The following is a 16,112-nucleotide window of genomic DNA, read 5'->3' on the forward strand; positions in this document are numbered from 1 at the left end:
CTGGCACGCGGGGCCCATCGTGTCAGATCGCACCTCTATCCGGCGGGGCTCGTCACGTTACGCTACGACAGGTGAGGTGATGAGGCCCCAGCACCTGATTAGCGTACACATGGCAATTTTGCTTCACACTTATTGAGCCGTAATGAAGCCGTGAATGAGCCGCAGGAAAGAACATCAGAGTCCAAATATAAAAAGCTGTGTGTACGACAAACTAGGATGGCATTATTGCATCGTCAGCGGGCGGCAACACCTGGGTCTGTCTGGTCCAGCCAAAAAAAATAAATGAATAATTGGGAGGTATATGCAGAAATGTCAATAAGCAGCAGTATCTGTGATTTGTGTCTCTAAAGTGGCACTGAAACAAAACATTTGAGAGCATTGCTCTCCTGGCTGAATTCCCAGTGCTCCTGTGAGTGAGTGTCCTTCACAGATCATCATTAAATGCAGTCTGTTATATTGTATATACACACACACACGCACACTTGCAGTGAATACAAATTTAATGCTAAAAGGCATCAAATGGCATGCGCTATGGTTTCAACCTGCACAGCAGATCCACATCAATTTCTTATGATTGGCTACTGGTTATTTTGTCCAGTCCATCACTGTGCATTTCATGAGTTGGCAGAATTTAGTTTTAGTGCGATATATTCTTTTGAAAATGGCCTGTTGGGGGGTGGGGGGGAGGGGACTTAAGTATAGGCAACTGTCTACTTTCAACTCTATTGAAATCTGGTTGATCAGAGATTCACACTTAAGTTACACTAAATAAAATGATCCCAAAAGATAAGGGTTTACATGCCTTGAGACGTCAGACTATCATGTGTGAAGCAACAAATCCGCAGGAGATTAGTATAAAAGCAGCAGCTTTGACAACACTGAACACATTCACCGATACAATTCTTGAAACCGTATCACAAGAGGTTTACCTCACATGGAAATAATGCATTTATTCCTGCCAGAGAAATGATCAAACATTTACATGGTTTTAGAAGTGAATATTTTCCTACTGAACAATAAAATGTTTACACAACCACTCTGAATCCTATTGAAAATTTCTTTGGCCCAGGTCAGATAAGTCCAGTCCATTTCAAGTGAGGTGGTTAGATTTATTTTTTTTCTTCCGATCAGGTTATAGAAGAATACTGGTGCCACCGAGTACATTTCTTTCCAATATGATGCTGCTGTTTAATACTGCAAACCAAAAACGGGTCAGTTATCAAGTCCAACCCAATCACAAACAATTTAAGTACAGGAAAGTCATCCGAAATCATTTCAGTTGCTCCATCAAAAGTTAACGCGTCATGATTTTGCAAATATTTAATGATTCTGAAAAGCAGAAATTCTCTATGCACATACTGCAAGTATAAAAACTATTTCTGTGAATGAAAGGCAAAGGACAAGTTTCCAGTCGGGGGAAAACAGTGCAGCTCAATAATAATGTGTAAAAGAGACAGTTAACAGAAACATATAAAGTCAAAGTATTCAGAAGAAGTATGACAACGAAAACAAGTGCCTTAAATCATTCAATACCATGGTAGTTATTAACCAACCCCTGATGCAATGAGCGGGTTTTGTTCTTACCTTTTCCATTTTTAGGTAACGTCCGTTGCCAAAACTACATCATTTACTTTGAATTTTCATGAATGAAGTGGCTTTGTAGTCGTACAGTAGTTGCAAAAACACAAATACTGCCAGAACACAAGTGCGCACTAATAAGATTTAAAAGTATACATTTATTTCAGAAAGGGCAACACATTTCATAAATACCGAGCAGCTCACTGGTACAACCCGACCATCGAAAGAGTTGTTTAAAAGTAGGCCAAAATCCTCTTATGGAAAAAAACGGGATCAAAACTAATTTCTTTACGATTATAATGCGGATTTTATAGTGCATGACAAAAAAAAATATTGTTAAATGCCAAGTTACAGTGTCATTTAAACCAAGCAGCAACATGTCACTTAAAACCGCAGATCGATGTTTAAGTCAAAATTAATATAAGATCCAACTATTCTATCTGGCCGGTGTTCTGATCAGAGCTTGACCCAGAATGTACTCTGTTAGAATAACTCAAGTGTTTGATCACATTTCATTCCCCATGTCTTATCGCAATTGTTCTAAAAAGCTGGAATATCCAAGCAGGTTCAGCAAGTTTGACAGATAGATAAAGTCAAGAGGACAGTTTAAGCTGATCTGAATGTTTCTGGCAGACGTATCGCTGTTAACACGTGCAGAAGTCTTTTATCCAAGTGAAGGGTGATCCGTGTTTCTTTTTTTTTTTTCCTCCCCTTCAACACATACTCCATTCCACAACCACTGTTCAATAATGTGATAGTCCTTCTCCAGGTCCAACACGATCCAGCCTAAACCACAAGTCACCTACCACAGAAGAGCTTGGTAACCTGACAGCATGATGCTTGTTGTGATGAGTTGATCTGTGGCACTGTGGGTTGGACTGATCTTCAGAGGACCCAGAGAATCTCCCTTATGATTTTGGGCTGGGCAGAGGGCGCCGGAACAGCAAGATGTGCGGCTCTACAAGGTGAAAGAATAGTACACATTATACTATATTACAATTAAGACGCGTTGAACTATGAGGGGAACGTGACTCGTGTGGATTCTATTACATCATTTTTTAACCCTCGTGCTACCCTCTTGCATAATCTCTCTCTGTCTGTCCATTCGCTTGGGGTCCCAGAGACCCCAAGGGTAGCACGAGGGTTAAAGGAGGGTGTGACTGTATTTGTCAGCTGTTGTCCATATGCTTTTGACCACTAATCTGTAGAACCTCTTCAAAGGGTGCACGTGCACATGTACATGTTTAGACCCCCACCAGATTTTGTTATTGACTTGTTCTCAAACATAAAAAAGGGAGGTAAATTGTGTAAATAGTCATCATTGTTCACTCAGCGAAACACTGCAGATAACAAGTCAGTCACATGCCTAAAATTAACCAAATAAACTCCATTTAATAGATATAATGCATCATCTACAAAGGATGTGATGCCATTCTCATTTATGTAAGCCTTTATTTTGGACTCGGTTGGATAAAACACCAAGAAGGTGCTCCAAAGGTGCAAATTTACACAATTTGACCCTTTAAAAATGAATGATGGGTCAAAAAAAAAAAAAAATATATATATATATATATATATATATCTCGGTTACGTGTCTTCTATCCTGTTTGTACATTAGGATTGTTTTCCAGATTCAAACTCCATTTTCCAGATTTGACCTCAACCAGTGCCTACTGCTCATTTGTTATGGCACCATACTCCTGAGAAACCTAATGAATAACGATTTTAATATCTACAAATACAGGTTAGTTCTCTCTAGTCTATAACCTGCATGGTCTCTGATGAATATTAAGACAATCAATTAGTCGTAACGCCACAAAAGTTCAATTTCTCTACAACTTCTCCACAAAGTGAAATGACAACAAGACGACACAAGTCTGATTATAGAACCAGGAAGTGAACAGGACAAATTAAATGATATCCCAGACATCATGGCATCTTTAACTACCACCATTATTCCCATATTAGCTGGTGAAGACATTGTTTTGGCCTATCAACAAGATTAAGATACCTGGCTGGTGGATCATGTAATGCACCCATCCTTGGCTTTGCTGCACCCCGAGGTTCCTCCACTCGGTCTCAGACATCAAATGGGTCTTGGGTACACGCTTTGCTATATCTTTGGGTAGCATTACATGCCTGTGGGGAAAAAAGGAAAGATTGCTGTATCAGAAAATACATGCATCACGTGTAAAAATATTTATAATGTATCACGTAACACAACTAACATTATTTAGTATAGCATGTTAGCTTGTTAAAATAGTTATTGCATACTGTTGACACGGTGTTAAAAGTTAAACAGCGTGGCATAAAAGCTTTAAAACCATACACACCTGTACTCGTATTTCTCATCGTCATATTTATCAGAGTAGTAGATCTGTTTGTGAGACATGGCGAAAACCTGGTGGAAGAATTTTAAGCGTTAGGTAACATTCAATGTCAGAAATAAGTCAAGTTAGAGCAATATTGGCCTGGCAGTAAGTTTTAGGTCATATGGCTAAACGAGGGCGGCTATGCTAACGTCGCTCAAGTTAGCCGAGAAGGAAAAAAACCTCACTTCCGACAACTTGTGAATCAATAAACGCCAACATAAACGTCGCTGGTGTTGTGTAACACATTCAGTTGTGTTTTAAAATTACCTTCTATAACTGACAATGTATCCTGGTGTAAAAAAAGACAACTATTCCGGGTTTTCGCGTCCCACAGTAGCGAGATGTTGGCTCTCTCTTTGTTTCCCTCTCGAATGTTAGTCAGCCCGCTTTCCACCGTTCAAATAGACCTCGCCGCATCCCATTGGCCAATCCAACTGAAGAACTCGCCTGCCATTGGTCAATTCCGTCCGTCGCAGGAAATGAACGTCATCTGTGGCTGACGTTCCTGATTCGGCAGTGTGGAAGATGAAACGTGTAAACTAGAGGATGTTATGAACTTCTGACTCATGCGATGCAATTCAAACTTGACATACTTTATGCGGTTATATAATCAGTGTCCCACATTAGTCGTTTGTAGATTTTGAAAATTTGAACCAAGAACAGCTAACCTATGACCTCTAAAGTCTTCATTGTGCTTTTAGACAACTTTAGAAAGTGTTTCATTATTTTTGTAATCATTATAGTTTTCTATTAAAACATCATCATATGCACAGTAAAGTGTACCTCACTGGATACGGATAGGAGTCTGTTGCCTTTCAGCACCAGTACATCTGAAAGAAGAATGTAGATGCCAATCTTCATGTTCCACTGGCCACAAAACATTATAATGACTGAAAACAAAACGATTTAATGAAAATGTTGCATTGGTGTAATTTATCCATAAAAACTATTGATTAGTTTAGGCTACCTAAGAGAGGACAGCCAGGGTGTTCTTTGAGATAAAACATCAGCTTTCCTATTAACAGTGTTTACATAAACAACAAAGTGTCCCTTGACTAAGCAGTTAAAATAGCCACAGCTTAAAATAAATGAGCAGAGTCCAGAGTCTGTGACTGCAAACATGCAAAATAATGGCATGAAGTCCAAAAAGACATCACAGGAGGCTATAGGCCAACTAACAATATGTTTTTCAGTGTGTTCAATATGTATGAGAAGGGGGAAAGGGATTTCTATCTTGAAAACAAGTCAGAAAATAGCGAGGGCTAAAACAATTTACTTGAATAATTATAATTTTAACACATTTTACACTTTTACTCCCTTCAATCGTAGTTTTACACTGCAACATTTATTTGCGATTTGTTATAGCACATTATTATAGCTTAAACATCACAGTAATGTATAATATTAAACATTACTCTACCTATCCAGCAGGTGCTTTATTCACTTTACAACATTACTAATGATAGATAACATTATAATGTATAGGAATAGTTAATGAAATTTGAAGTGCATGCTTTTGTGTTTATTTTAATCTATGTAAAGCATCTCTATCTGGAGCTATTTGGCTTTACGATCATAGTGTTCTGTGTGGGTTTTCATTTCAGACATGCTGAGGTGTAAAAGTAAATGTGCCTAATACAGACAAAACAGTTAACAGACTAATAATAGAGGAACAGGAGTCAGATGATGAAATCAGTGTCCACGCTGGAGCAACTGGAGCAAAGGGGTTGTCCACTCTGGTAAGTCCCCCAGTCAAATATAGCTCTGCAGACGTGTCAGTGAGCGGCTGGTCCCAGTAATCTCTCCCTCTTGTATATATATGTGTGTGCACTCGTGTATTTCGAGGGCAGCGCTCACACATGAAGTTGTATTATTACAAACCAAGGAGAAGGAGCTGCCTCCATCACCTGCCACTTTCACCTGCGGACGTCAATCACGCCGGGACGTACGTCGCTTTTCCCTGACACGACACTTTTACGTGATTGGCCGAGCCGTGGTTCGGGGGCGGGCGCTGCGTGGCCTTTGCTGAAATCCCATTGGCCGAGAGCCGCCTTGGTCGACGTGACGCAGCTTGGAATTCCCAAAGTTCCCAAGTTCACGGGAAGAGAGGAGCGTTGTTGATTTTTATAAAACAAAACGAGTTGAACGGGGGAAAAAACAGCCAGCGACTGAAGTTTAAGCAAGCGGGGTAAATAAAACGTCTTCTTTTGGTTTTAATTTGACACAGCCGAGCGTGTTTGCGTAGCGCTTGCTAACAGCTGGGCCTGTGTGAAAACGCGGAAGAGTGGGAGTGGGAATATTCAGCCTACCATCCTTTGTTTACCATCATGACTGCACCTTCAATTTGGCTGCTACAAGAGCAATAGCCCCTTAAATCGCCCTCTTAGATGTTCAAAAGTGAAGCTTGGTGCGCACGGTGTTGCCGATAAGTGAGTATTAGGCTTTGTTTGCTCGTTTCTGCATCAATGAGCTGCTCGTGTCTGAGGGGGTTTGACCATTTTTGGTCATTTAACTGCCCCACAGACTGACTGGGTGGATGGATCTGAATGAAAGGTCGGCTGGAAATAGCAACGGTGGTTAATGCAATCTGTAGATTCCTGGTTTGTTCTAACTGGACCCTTTGTTTAGCTGCGCAGCAGTGTATTATGGATGCCACCATACCGTTACATAACCAGGTCTTTCACCAGTGTTTGTTCTGCATGAGATTTTAAACTGCACCGTTATTGCATAAGTATTTCCCTTTTAGTTTACATAACCTCAATCAAAACGCTGCCGTTAAATAAGTGTGTCACGGCGTGCGTTGTTTCGATGCGCAGCAAAACCAGTAACCGAGTCGCAGCTAGTCAGATTATTACACCTGGATAATCTCCTACAATACAAGGCTTGCAGGGCGTGCATTAGGCACGTTCAGTGAAGACACGTTGTTTCTGTCGTCACATGCAGGATATCGCAAAGCTGACTCTGCCCCGTGCTGTGCCAAGTTGAGCCTGACGAGGGCGATGTCCGACCACAGCAACAGCACAGGCAGCACCGGCTCCTCGACGAACAGCTGGACCCTCCTCTCCCCCGAGGTAAGCGGGAGAAGCAGCTGAGGGGGGAAAACTCTGAGGTCGGAGATCTGGGCGTCGTTTGGAGCATGTTATTATTATCCCGCCTCATGAGCAAAAGTTCATGTAAAATATGTCTGAACTTGCAACCCTAATCCTCTTAAAATGATATAATCATGTTTGCAGAGCTCCAATTTGTGACTCAACGGTCAGTAATATGTGCAGTTCAGATGAAAAGCATGTATTTATTTTATGCCTCCACCATCAGCTGTCCTTTTCTGCAAAGCAATTCATTCATGCGTCTCTGTATTTGCAGAATTTAAAAAAAAAATTCAAATGGATTCTCTGTCATTTAAGACACACTCACTTGCCAGTTCATTAGGTAAACTAGTGAAAACCATTGTATTCTAATATAACAATTCTGCATCCAGTCTTAGCCTCCTGACTGTAATAAAGCTGAGCTCATGGTGGAAAAGTTTAGTTTTGTTGTGGGCATGGGCGTGGTAGTGGGGGGGAAAAGGGGACCTGACTATCCAGGGCCCGAGTAGGGAGAGGGAACATGAAATTTTTTTTTTGCTGCGCGCTTCGTGCATTGGCATGGATAGGGGCCCACTGACATTAAGAGTGTACAGGGCCCAGAATTTGGTGCTACGCCCCTGGTCGTGGGTGCTAAATTGAGTTAAACTACGAAATTCAGAAAAACTTTTAATCAGCACCACAAACTACATTCTCCAAAATGACCATACAGTTGAATTACCACCTTTCTTACACGCTTTTAACATTATAATAGTCATGAAGGAGGATTTAGTGCTGGACTGTTATATTAGAGTGCATTTGTTTTCACGAGTGTACCTAATGAACTGTAAAGTGAGTGCATATTCCCCATCTCAGGCATTTGTGTGCTTGAGAGAACATGCATGCCTGTATTGGATGTACTGTAAATGTCAAGGTCAGCGTTACCAGTGAGAGCACTATAGGTGTTAATGCTTGCGGGAAGCCCGATCTCATTGGCTCCTCTCACTCCACAGGAAGCTGCCATTGAGAATGTCGGACCCGTGGATGACGGGACGGAGAGCCTGGGTGACGTCCCCAGTCTCTCTGAGGAGGTGGCAGGTATTGACAAGTCAGCACCCGTGGCGTTAAAATGCCGCCTTTTTAAAAGTATTCGCCAGGCTCCCGTTATTTAGCCGTGTGGTTAAATGTTATTTCAGGAGCTGCTGCCGAGTTCAGACCAGGCGACATTCCTGTAGAAACTGTTCTGTCTGAAGAAGGCCATCAGGTTTGTACACAGTTAACTGCTGTATGCAGAAATCCAGTCAAGGCAAGTAAGACTATTAAACATCAACATTTTTATAACCAACAGTGATTTACTGATTAGGGCTTCACAGTTCACAGTCGGAAATCCATAATATCAGCGTTTTTATTGCAGCGCTCCGTTCTGCAATCATTATATTTCACTGATGTTTATGAGCTATACAGGGAGGTCCAGCTTGTGGAGAGATGTTGAGTCTTTGCTGTAGATGACCAGAAAAAATAACTGCCTCAATTTGACTATACTAATGCTCAATATAAATTGAGAATTGTTTCTCGGCAGGAGTCATTAGCGGATTGAAGAAATGTGGATTACATGAATATTAAATCATATAACTTTTTCACAAACTAACACCTTGAGTCCACTGACAATAACAAAAGCATGATAAGAACAAGTAAAATTATTCACAAATAACGTTTTTCATACTGACTTTCTCACCAGGTGTGTCAAGAAACCTCCCCAGAGTCAAGTGAGGGTCCCATCCCGTCTAGTCCGGCCAGGATGAGTCCTCTTCCATCTAATCCCCTCGAGCCTCTAGACCTCGACCTGGAGAGTCAACCTCCAATCATCCACGATATCGTAACCAGCTCCCCCGGTGACAATGAGCACCTAGGCGCCATGCCTTTTGTCACCAACATGGATCTGGGGTCTCAGCTGGATATTCAAGCTGCTGAAATCCTTCCGCTGGAGCCTGAAGAGTCCTGCCCAGCTCCTCCAACGACTGAGGCCCCTGCCTCTGCGGAACATGCTCTCGACGCGGCCGCTGATGTTGGGTCGAGTCGCGCTTTCGGCGCTGAACCCGCGGACGACATCCCCACAGAGACCCTTACAGCCGCTGATCTTCCCTCTCATGTTGAGGCTGATATCAGCTTTGTTCCAGACATCACTGAGCCACTAAGCCAAGCCCCCGAGAGACTGGTGACAGAACATCTCAATGATGACAGTCCTGCACCAGAGATTGTTGGACCAGCTGAGGAAGAGGAGGAGGCAACTAAGCCATCGGAGACACTGGCGGAAGATGAGGGAGAGGAGGAGGAAGAAGAAGGTATGGATTTATCCTGCAGGAAATCATTTCAAATACATTAGTGTTTTCTTCTACTTTTCTTTTTTGTTTTCTACATTGATGCTTTCAACTCATTAGAGCTTAAGAAACACTCATAACTCCACAGTATGGCCGGTATCTGTGAAAACAGGCAGCTCTTAATTTGCTTAAAAGTTTTACACTGGCAGACCCTGCACTAACGGATGAGAAGAACCCTAACACGTGTATTTATGTGTGAAATCAACAAGGCTTAAAGTGTCTACCTTCATTTAGCTGAAGATAGAAACAGACATTATCACTATTCTGTTCACACATAACAATATGATCACTAGAGGTTGAGATATTTTGTGCAGAATCGTCTTTATTGACACGTATTTCTGCACACATGAGGAATTTGAGCAACAAAGTACCTTAATGCAAGGCAGAGACTTAAAATGGGAGGCCATGTGTGTGTGAGGGGATTACTGACAAGTTCCTGATGGACCACAGCCTCCTGCCAGAGGGCCGAAGTGCTGGACGGGTTAGGATTACGCTACGCAATGAGCTGCAGAAAAGCCGTAATAAGTTCAAAAGTGTAACAGAAATGCAGGATAGGAAGGTTATACTGTGTATCAGTGACTCAAAACAACAACACAAAGCAGAAGAAATAGGGAGTCGCCTCAGAAGTGAAGTCATGGCTAGAATAACCTGCTCTGTGGCCCCAAGGCAAGAAGTCTCAGGACTCTTAACTAAACCAAGATTCCTCTCTCGATTCGGCTCGGAGTACTCCACAGCCTCGCGTTTGTTGTGTGGAAATCTTAAACACAAGTTCAAGTAAAACTATGCAACATCTAGGACACTAGATTTTGTTCGTTTTAGCCTCAAGATTAATTTTTAAGATATGATCTAGTTCAGGGCTCTTAACGTGTCGGTTTATTGTGCTGCAGTAGTGTGCATTTCCGAACTAAATTTCAGTTGATCATATTACCATGAACCGCCTCACAATAAACATGAGGCTTTTGTGACCCCTTTGGGGGTCTCAGCCCTGGGGCAGTTAACAGCTTTTCCCAGTCGGTAGTGCAGCCGTGAGTGTTTTACAGCTCTTTGCAATTAGCACAAATCGATAGAAGACGAAAACGAGACTCCTCTTGCGGAAGAATGTGTTAACATGTTTGTTATCTGTGTCACGCTAGCAGCTGGAGAGCGATTTATCAGGTTGACAGGGAGGCCCACACCCCGCTGAGAAAATGAAGAAAGCCCCATGCATGAAATTACTGCTGTTGTAATTTAGAGGGAAAATGTCATCCATTTCCAACAGCCAGCCCAGAATTTATTTCATGTGCTGTTTATACAGTGGTGCGTTCACTTAGATTCGGGTGTGTTGTGTGAGGGCGTCCGCCAGCAGATAATTATGATCTTGGAAAGGACGCTTGTTCTGTCGCTCAATCGCCAAAAATGCGGAGTTGATTTGTTGAAGGGACTCAGTTGAGTACATGTGGTTTAGGTTTATAGCATCGTCTGTCACAAAAATACACAAAGCGATGACTCTGTCGTCTTGTCTCCACTTGTTTTCTTGTTCAGAATTACCTCTCTTGGAGCCGGACTTGTGTGACACAAGCGGCTTTGATGATGACGGGCTGAGGAGGAGGAACGTGCCCTACTTTGAAGGACCAAGACCAAGGACATCAGATGAGGAAGATGAGGAAGAGGAAGTGGAATTCAAGATGGCTGAAAGGAAGGAGGAAAAGCCATGGTTCTCCCTGAACAAATGCATCGTCGGGGCTCTGATCCTTCTCTTCTTAGGTTCCCTCTTTCTCTCAGGTGAGTTCCTCTCATGCCAAACTAAGCCTGCAAGCTTGCTTCTGCTTTTTAGGTACTATTTTCGCCTACGATTACTTTTTTACACCTGTTGCATCGTAGGCCAGCCCGCATCATTACGCTTATTTGACAACGGCAGTACTTACGGATTACGCGAGCACCTTTATTTGCAGTTGTCAGCAAAACTTAGATGTCTGTTTATAGATCTTGTTGACTAAGCTGCACTATGTCAACAGGTTTCCTCTCTGACCTGGATAATGGTAGGTCCAGCACTATAGATAAGACAGCAGTGTAAGCTTTTGCACTCACTGGCTAACGCTCAATCGCCTGTCCAAGCGCTCATCTGACCCGACAGGTTGTGCAGTGGCGGCAGAAAAAAAGCCAAATAACGTGCGTTCTGTTCTGAATTGTATAATAAAAAACTTTATGGCTGTTTTGAAGGACTCACTGGATGTTCAGGTTGCGGATGTTGAGAATTGCAAGCATTGTGTTTGGTTGGATCACATATATCATAGTTTTAATGTAAGAAAAATTTGCAGTGTGCAGGTTGTGGCCTGAGCTCAGAGAATGCGCCTCACAACCTAAGCAGCTTCTGCTGTTGTCAGGCGGCTTGTGGCGGCTACGCGTCAATAAAAACTTCCGTCGCAAGATGTGTGTGTGTGTGTGTGAAGGTGTTGTTTTCTCGTCTGACAGGTGACTTTGACGCCTCTGAGCTGAGTGATGGAGAACAAAGCCAGGTCTGTTTCCGCCGTCTCTTGCACATTCCCAGTGTCCAGTATGAGTACAGTGCTGTTTAAACAAAACTTGACGTGTCTTAAAACTTTAAAGGCGAACGCTAAACCTAATCGGACGTAACATTCTAGAAAATATGTGTCTTATTTGCGTGCCAATGATTTTCAATCCAGGACGGGCTTAGCGGTGATCCACAGGATATGAAAGAGCTATTGGATAAACTGACACAGGAAAACCAGCAAATCACTCAGCTAGAAGCTCAGCTACAGGTCAGTATCCAGTCACAATGACGATAATTATTCAGTACTTCCCCTTCATGGTGTTTTGATGCATAGTCAGCACAATTTAAATCCATGTGTTTGATTATTGTCCAGTCTACGAGGCTCCTTTTTGACTTTGCCTTCATTGCAAACTGTCTCTAAAGTCTCAGAAGGAAGAACTTGACGCCGCACTGAAGGCAGTGGCGGCAAGTGGTGATGAAAAGGGTAAAGCAGATTTGGAAAAAGAAAATACAAAGTTGAAAGAGGAGCTGTCGTCTCTACCCGAGCTGAAGAAAGAGCTGGAGAGTCTGAGATCCAGGGTGACCGAACTCAGCCAGCTCACAGGTATGATGTGGCGCTGTCATACTGAAGTAAATCTGAGGTGATAAAAGTAAATTCCTCGTGGTCTTTATCTGAACTTTGACATCTTTAAAACCTCCACAGCTGATCAGGAAGCACTCCCGGCTCCTTCTAGTTCATCCTCTCAGCCTGATACCAAAGATGGCCAGAGTAACCAGAAAGTAGCTGGACCAGAGAGGAGGAAGGACACAAATGAGGGAGGGAAGCTGAAAGAAGAACTCCAGCGGCAGAAGGCTCTCTTGGAGGAGAGCAAACAAAGACTGGCAGGGATGAAAAAAGACGGAGGCGACAGAAAACGAGTTCGGGACAGCTTGGAGGAGATCCAGAAGAAGCTCTCTGAGCAAGTGGAGAGGTGGGGGAAGAAGAAGCCGCAGGACTCCAAATGGAAGGGGAACAAGGGCAAAAACAACCAACGGGACCACCACAAGAAAGAGGAGAAGAAGGAATGGAGAGGAGAGAAAGAATGGAAGCAGGAGAAGAAGAAGGAGGAGAAGAAGGAGAAGGAGTGGAAGTCTCAGAAGCAGAGCTCTCACAAGGAAGCCTGGAGGAAACACCAGGATGAGTGGGAGAGGAAGAAGGACGAGCGCAGGGTGGACCGAGAGGAGAGGAGGAAGGAGAAACCGTGGCACAGCCTGCCAGGCAAAAAGTCCCACCATCAGCACCAACATCACCATCACCAGCCCCGACAGGCTCACCAGCACCACCACCACAGCGACTTCTGGAGAGACCAGGAGCAGAAGCTCCAACGCAACGTCCGCCCCCAGCTGGGCTGCACCTCCGTGGAGGACTGCGCCGGCAAGGAGGGGCTCTACCCGGTGGAGCTGCCCGAGTTTGAGGAGCTGCTGGAGGGCTACCTGAGCAAGCTCGAAGGCTCCTCGTCCGAGAGCAAGGACAAGATCAGGAAGCTGACCGCAGACTTCTTCGAGGACGGCGTGTTCATCCACGACAGGGTGCTCTTCAGCGACTTCGCCGAGGACGTGGCGGACATCCTGGAAGACATGGTGGACGTTGTGGAGGGCAACGGGCGGAAGGACGATGACTCCCTGGAGGAGGCCATGGAGGAGTTTGAACGGGAAGCTCTGTGGAAGTTCGCCGCCACAGCTTAAAGACAGACACAGAGAGGAAGGGAGGAAAGATACAGCACACGTGGTGGTTTTATAGGACATTTCTTGCCTAACTTCTCGTCTTCAGAGCTGTAATTGTAGTCGCTTCTGGTACAGAGTGGTTGTGCCTCTCATAAATGTATCCCTCTGAGTCTCTAATTATAAGCTACACTTGTATTTGTCATTTTTGACTTAGTCGTTGTTACCTACCTCTGTCAGGTCATGCCTCCTGCGGTAATGTGTTGTGTAAATTCTCCTCTGCTATTTAGTACTATACATAGTGCATGTTGCGGTCCATGATGTAAATTTAAACTGATTATATTCAGATCACAAAGAACTGGGTCTTAAGGAGAAGGCATTTCCAAATTGTTCAGCTAATCGGCATTCAGTAGTACAAGTTGTAATTAACAGAAAATATGTTCAATTGGCTGTTAAATTAAATTCTTTTTTTTTTTTTTTTTTTTACACTCCAGCGAAGGTTAAAACAGATTTCCGCTGAGGCCGTTTGCCTCAAGTCGGGTGTAACTGTCCAGACCCAGAAGATGAGATCACAGTTGTTTGAGTGATAAGCATCAGATCAGGTTAGACCAGTTTGGTTTCAGCAGCTCTTCAGCATATATGGACAGGAGGGAGACGGACTTTGGACTGTTTGGACAGCCCGAAGCGTTTGACTTTTACATTTTAAAGACCTCAAAGTGTCAGCGGACAGCAGATGCGTGGAACAACCAGGAAGTGCTCGGTGAAACGTCAGTGCTGCTAAAAAAGAAAAACAGTAAAGCAATAGGACAAAGAGCTAGCCATAGTTAAATTGATAACTGCTAAAACACTTTAGCACTTTTCTCGGACATTTGAGAAACACATTTTCTCACTTTTCATTTCTTTTTCCTTTAGTTGTCTCTAATATATATATATATATATATTGTTTTTTAATAATGGGGACCTCTAGCATCTGCTTTTTCTGGGGGTGTGAGGCTCAGAGGTTAGTCGTTTGCAGTAATTCACCAAAACGAGATTAGACACCACACCAGTATTGTGTTTCTTTTGATTTCAGTTGTTTCGTTCACAAGTAGATATGAACCGATGTGCACCAAGTTAGATGTAATTTTTGTTGGGTTTAAGAAAGAAATTGGCAAGATGCTGCATTTCATATTATACCGTTCAAAAAGTATAGAAGCATTTCTTTTTAATGTAGAACAAAATAATAGTTTTTGTCTTTTACTTTGTCATTCTAGTTGAATTCAATGATTCCCTCTTAGTGGATGTGAAGTCAAAACAGACAGATAGTGATTGTTAGTTCAAGCTTTGGAGTTTTATTTATTCTGTCACTACACTGCGACTCTTTACCCTTGTTTTTAATGAGAAGAAGCCCGGACCTTGTCCCGGGACACACAATGTGAAGATGGCGACTTTCTCATTGACTTTCAGAAATTTAGCTTTCCAGCTGCTGCTTATGTGCCTTTATGATTATTAATACCTATAGATCGGGCTAAAGGTCTTTCATTTCATTTGCTTCTGCAAGATAAAGAAGAAAACAGGTTTACACTACTTGGGATTTTACTGCTGTTCATGGGGCAGAGAATGAATGTCGTAGAGTTTACACACTATGTGTTGAACTGATTTTCGTTAAACGTTCTCTGCTGTTTGTAGAGGTGATTGGTTTTTTTTTTGTTTTTTTTTCTGAAGGTTTCTAGACCAAAGGGACGGAAATGAAAGCATGCTGTAATCTCAACGTGTGAAGCAGTAAATGAGACTTTAATCAATATTTGACTATTTTGTCTGTCTTTGTGGGACAACAGTAGGGCTCTGCGCTTACAGGTGACGTAGGACTCGGCTCAGACGTGGATGTAACTGATCCTTGCATCATTTGTAATTTCTCCCATTATCCGTTAGGTCCTCTTTTAAGAAATCGACGTTAAGTTCAATAAATTTTTCAACATCCAGTGTCTTTTTGTGCGATTCATTCGATATATAATGATTTACTGACACATTCCCATTCGGTTTCAGTCATCAGTATCTGTGTGGGACCATTTTAGCTCGATACGCTGCCATGTTTGTGGCATACCTGACTCGCTCTGCGAAGGGAAGTGTTGGAATGACCGGCATCTATTATCACAGCTGTGGCGAGCTGAAATATTTACCGATTCAATACTCAGAGCAGAAGCTGGCACGTTCGCAGGCACGAACTCACTCTCAGCCGGGGCCGGGCCCACCCCTGATATGTCGATCAACGGGAATGAAAGCCAGTGACTGAGACAAGCTATGTCATAATGAAACTGCGCGGAGAGAGCTTGTCATTCTTTGAATTCTACAAACATAAGTCACCTCAGGAGCAGTTCAGCAGACCTCTGTGCTATTTCTTCTTCCTATCTTCCACTGAGGGCCTCCTTCCATTTCAAAACATGACCTCATTTCAACAGAAAAGTAGCTGGAGCACAATATGGACTACAAAATCTTAGACAATCCTGAAAGCTGGTTAAACACTGTTTTCCACTGTCATTAAAATGATATG

The 16,112-nt window shown here is 42.9% G+C and overlaps 2 protein-coding genes across 5 annotated transcripts; one reads left to right on the forward strand and one right to left on the reverse strand.

Moving 5' to 3' along the window:
- Window positions 1-459: 459 nt before the first annotated feature.
- On the reverse strand, window positions 460-4,408 carry cks1b (CDC28 protein kinase regulatory subunit 1B). The gene is made up of 4 exons (XM_084563741.1): window positions 4,218-4,408; window positions 3,912-3,979; window positions 3,590-3,717; window positions 460-2,536 (listed from the first exon to the last, which is right to left on the reverse strand). The coding sequence occupies exons 2-4, from the start codon at window positions 3,968-3,970 to the stop codon at window positions 2,487-2,489; spliced, it is 237 nt and encodes a 78-aa protein (XP_084419867.1). The 5' UTR covers window positions 3,971-3,979; window positions 4,218-4,408; the 3' UTR covers window positions 460-2,486.
- Window positions 4,409-6,011: 1,603 nt separating this feature from the next.
- On the forward strand, window positions 6,012-15,363 carry pbxip1a (pre-B-cell leukemia homeobox interacting protein 1a). Of its 4 annotated transcripts, none has more exons than XM_084563803.1 (11): window positions 6,012-6,138; window positions 6,894-7,021; window positions 8,026-8,110; window positions 8,209-8,276; window positions 8,751-9,354; window positions 10,912-11,151; window positions 11,385-11,408; window positions 11,842-11,885; window positions 12,054-12,149; window positions 12,305-12,485; window positions 12,585-15,363. In XM_084563803.1, exons 2-11 carry the CDS (start codon window positions 6,950-6,952, stop codon window positions 13,604-13,606), a joined length of 2,436 nt encoding a protein of 811 aa, XP_084419929.1. In that variant the 5' UTR covers window positions 6,012-6,138; window positions 6,894-6,949; the 3' UTR covers window positions 13,607-15,363. The 4 variants fall into 4 exon arrangements, with proteins under 4 accessions (XP_084419929.1, XP_084419932.1, XP_084419931.1 ...); XM_084563805.1 differs by lacking the exon at window positions 6,012-6,138 and adding an exon at window positions 6,151-6,379 and having other exon boundaries at window positions 6,840-7,021; XM_084563804.1 differs by lacking the exon at window positions 6,012-6,138 and adding an exon at window positions 6,151-6,379.
- The last annotated feature ends 749 nt before the right edge of the window (window positions 15,364-16,112 follow it).

This window comes from Chelon labrosus (genome assembly GCF_963514085.1).
Source record: "Chelon labrosus genome assembly, chromosome: 16".
Lineage (NCBI taxonomy): Eukaryota > Metazoa > Chordata > Actinopteri > Mugiliformes > Mugilidae > Chelon > Chelon labrosus.

Coding starts and splice junctions, on each gene's coding strand:
- cks1b (XM_084563741.1), bottom strand. CDS start 3,970: ATGTCTCACAAACAGATCTACTACTCTGATAAATATGACGATGAGAAA. Junction 3,718..3,911: donor GATGAGAAATACGAGTACAG/GTGTGTATGGTT, acceptor TTTTCCCCACAG/GCATGTAATGCTACCCAAAG. Junction 2,537..3,589: donor TTACATGATCCACCAGCCAG/GTATCTTAATCT, acceptor TTCACCTTGTAG/AGCCGCACATCTTGCTGTTC.
- pbxip1a (XM_084563803.1), top strand. CDS start 6,950: ATGTCCGACCACAGCAACAGCACAGGCAGCACCGGCTCCTCGACGAAC. Junction 8,111..8,208: donor TCTCTCTGAGGAGGTGGCAG/GTATTGACAAGT, acceptor ATGTTATTTCAG/GAGCTGCTGCCGAGTTCAGA. Junction 11,886..12,053: donor GTGATGGAGAACAAAGCCAG/GTCTGTTTCCGC, acceptor TTTTCAATCCAG/GACGGGCTTAGCGGTGATCC.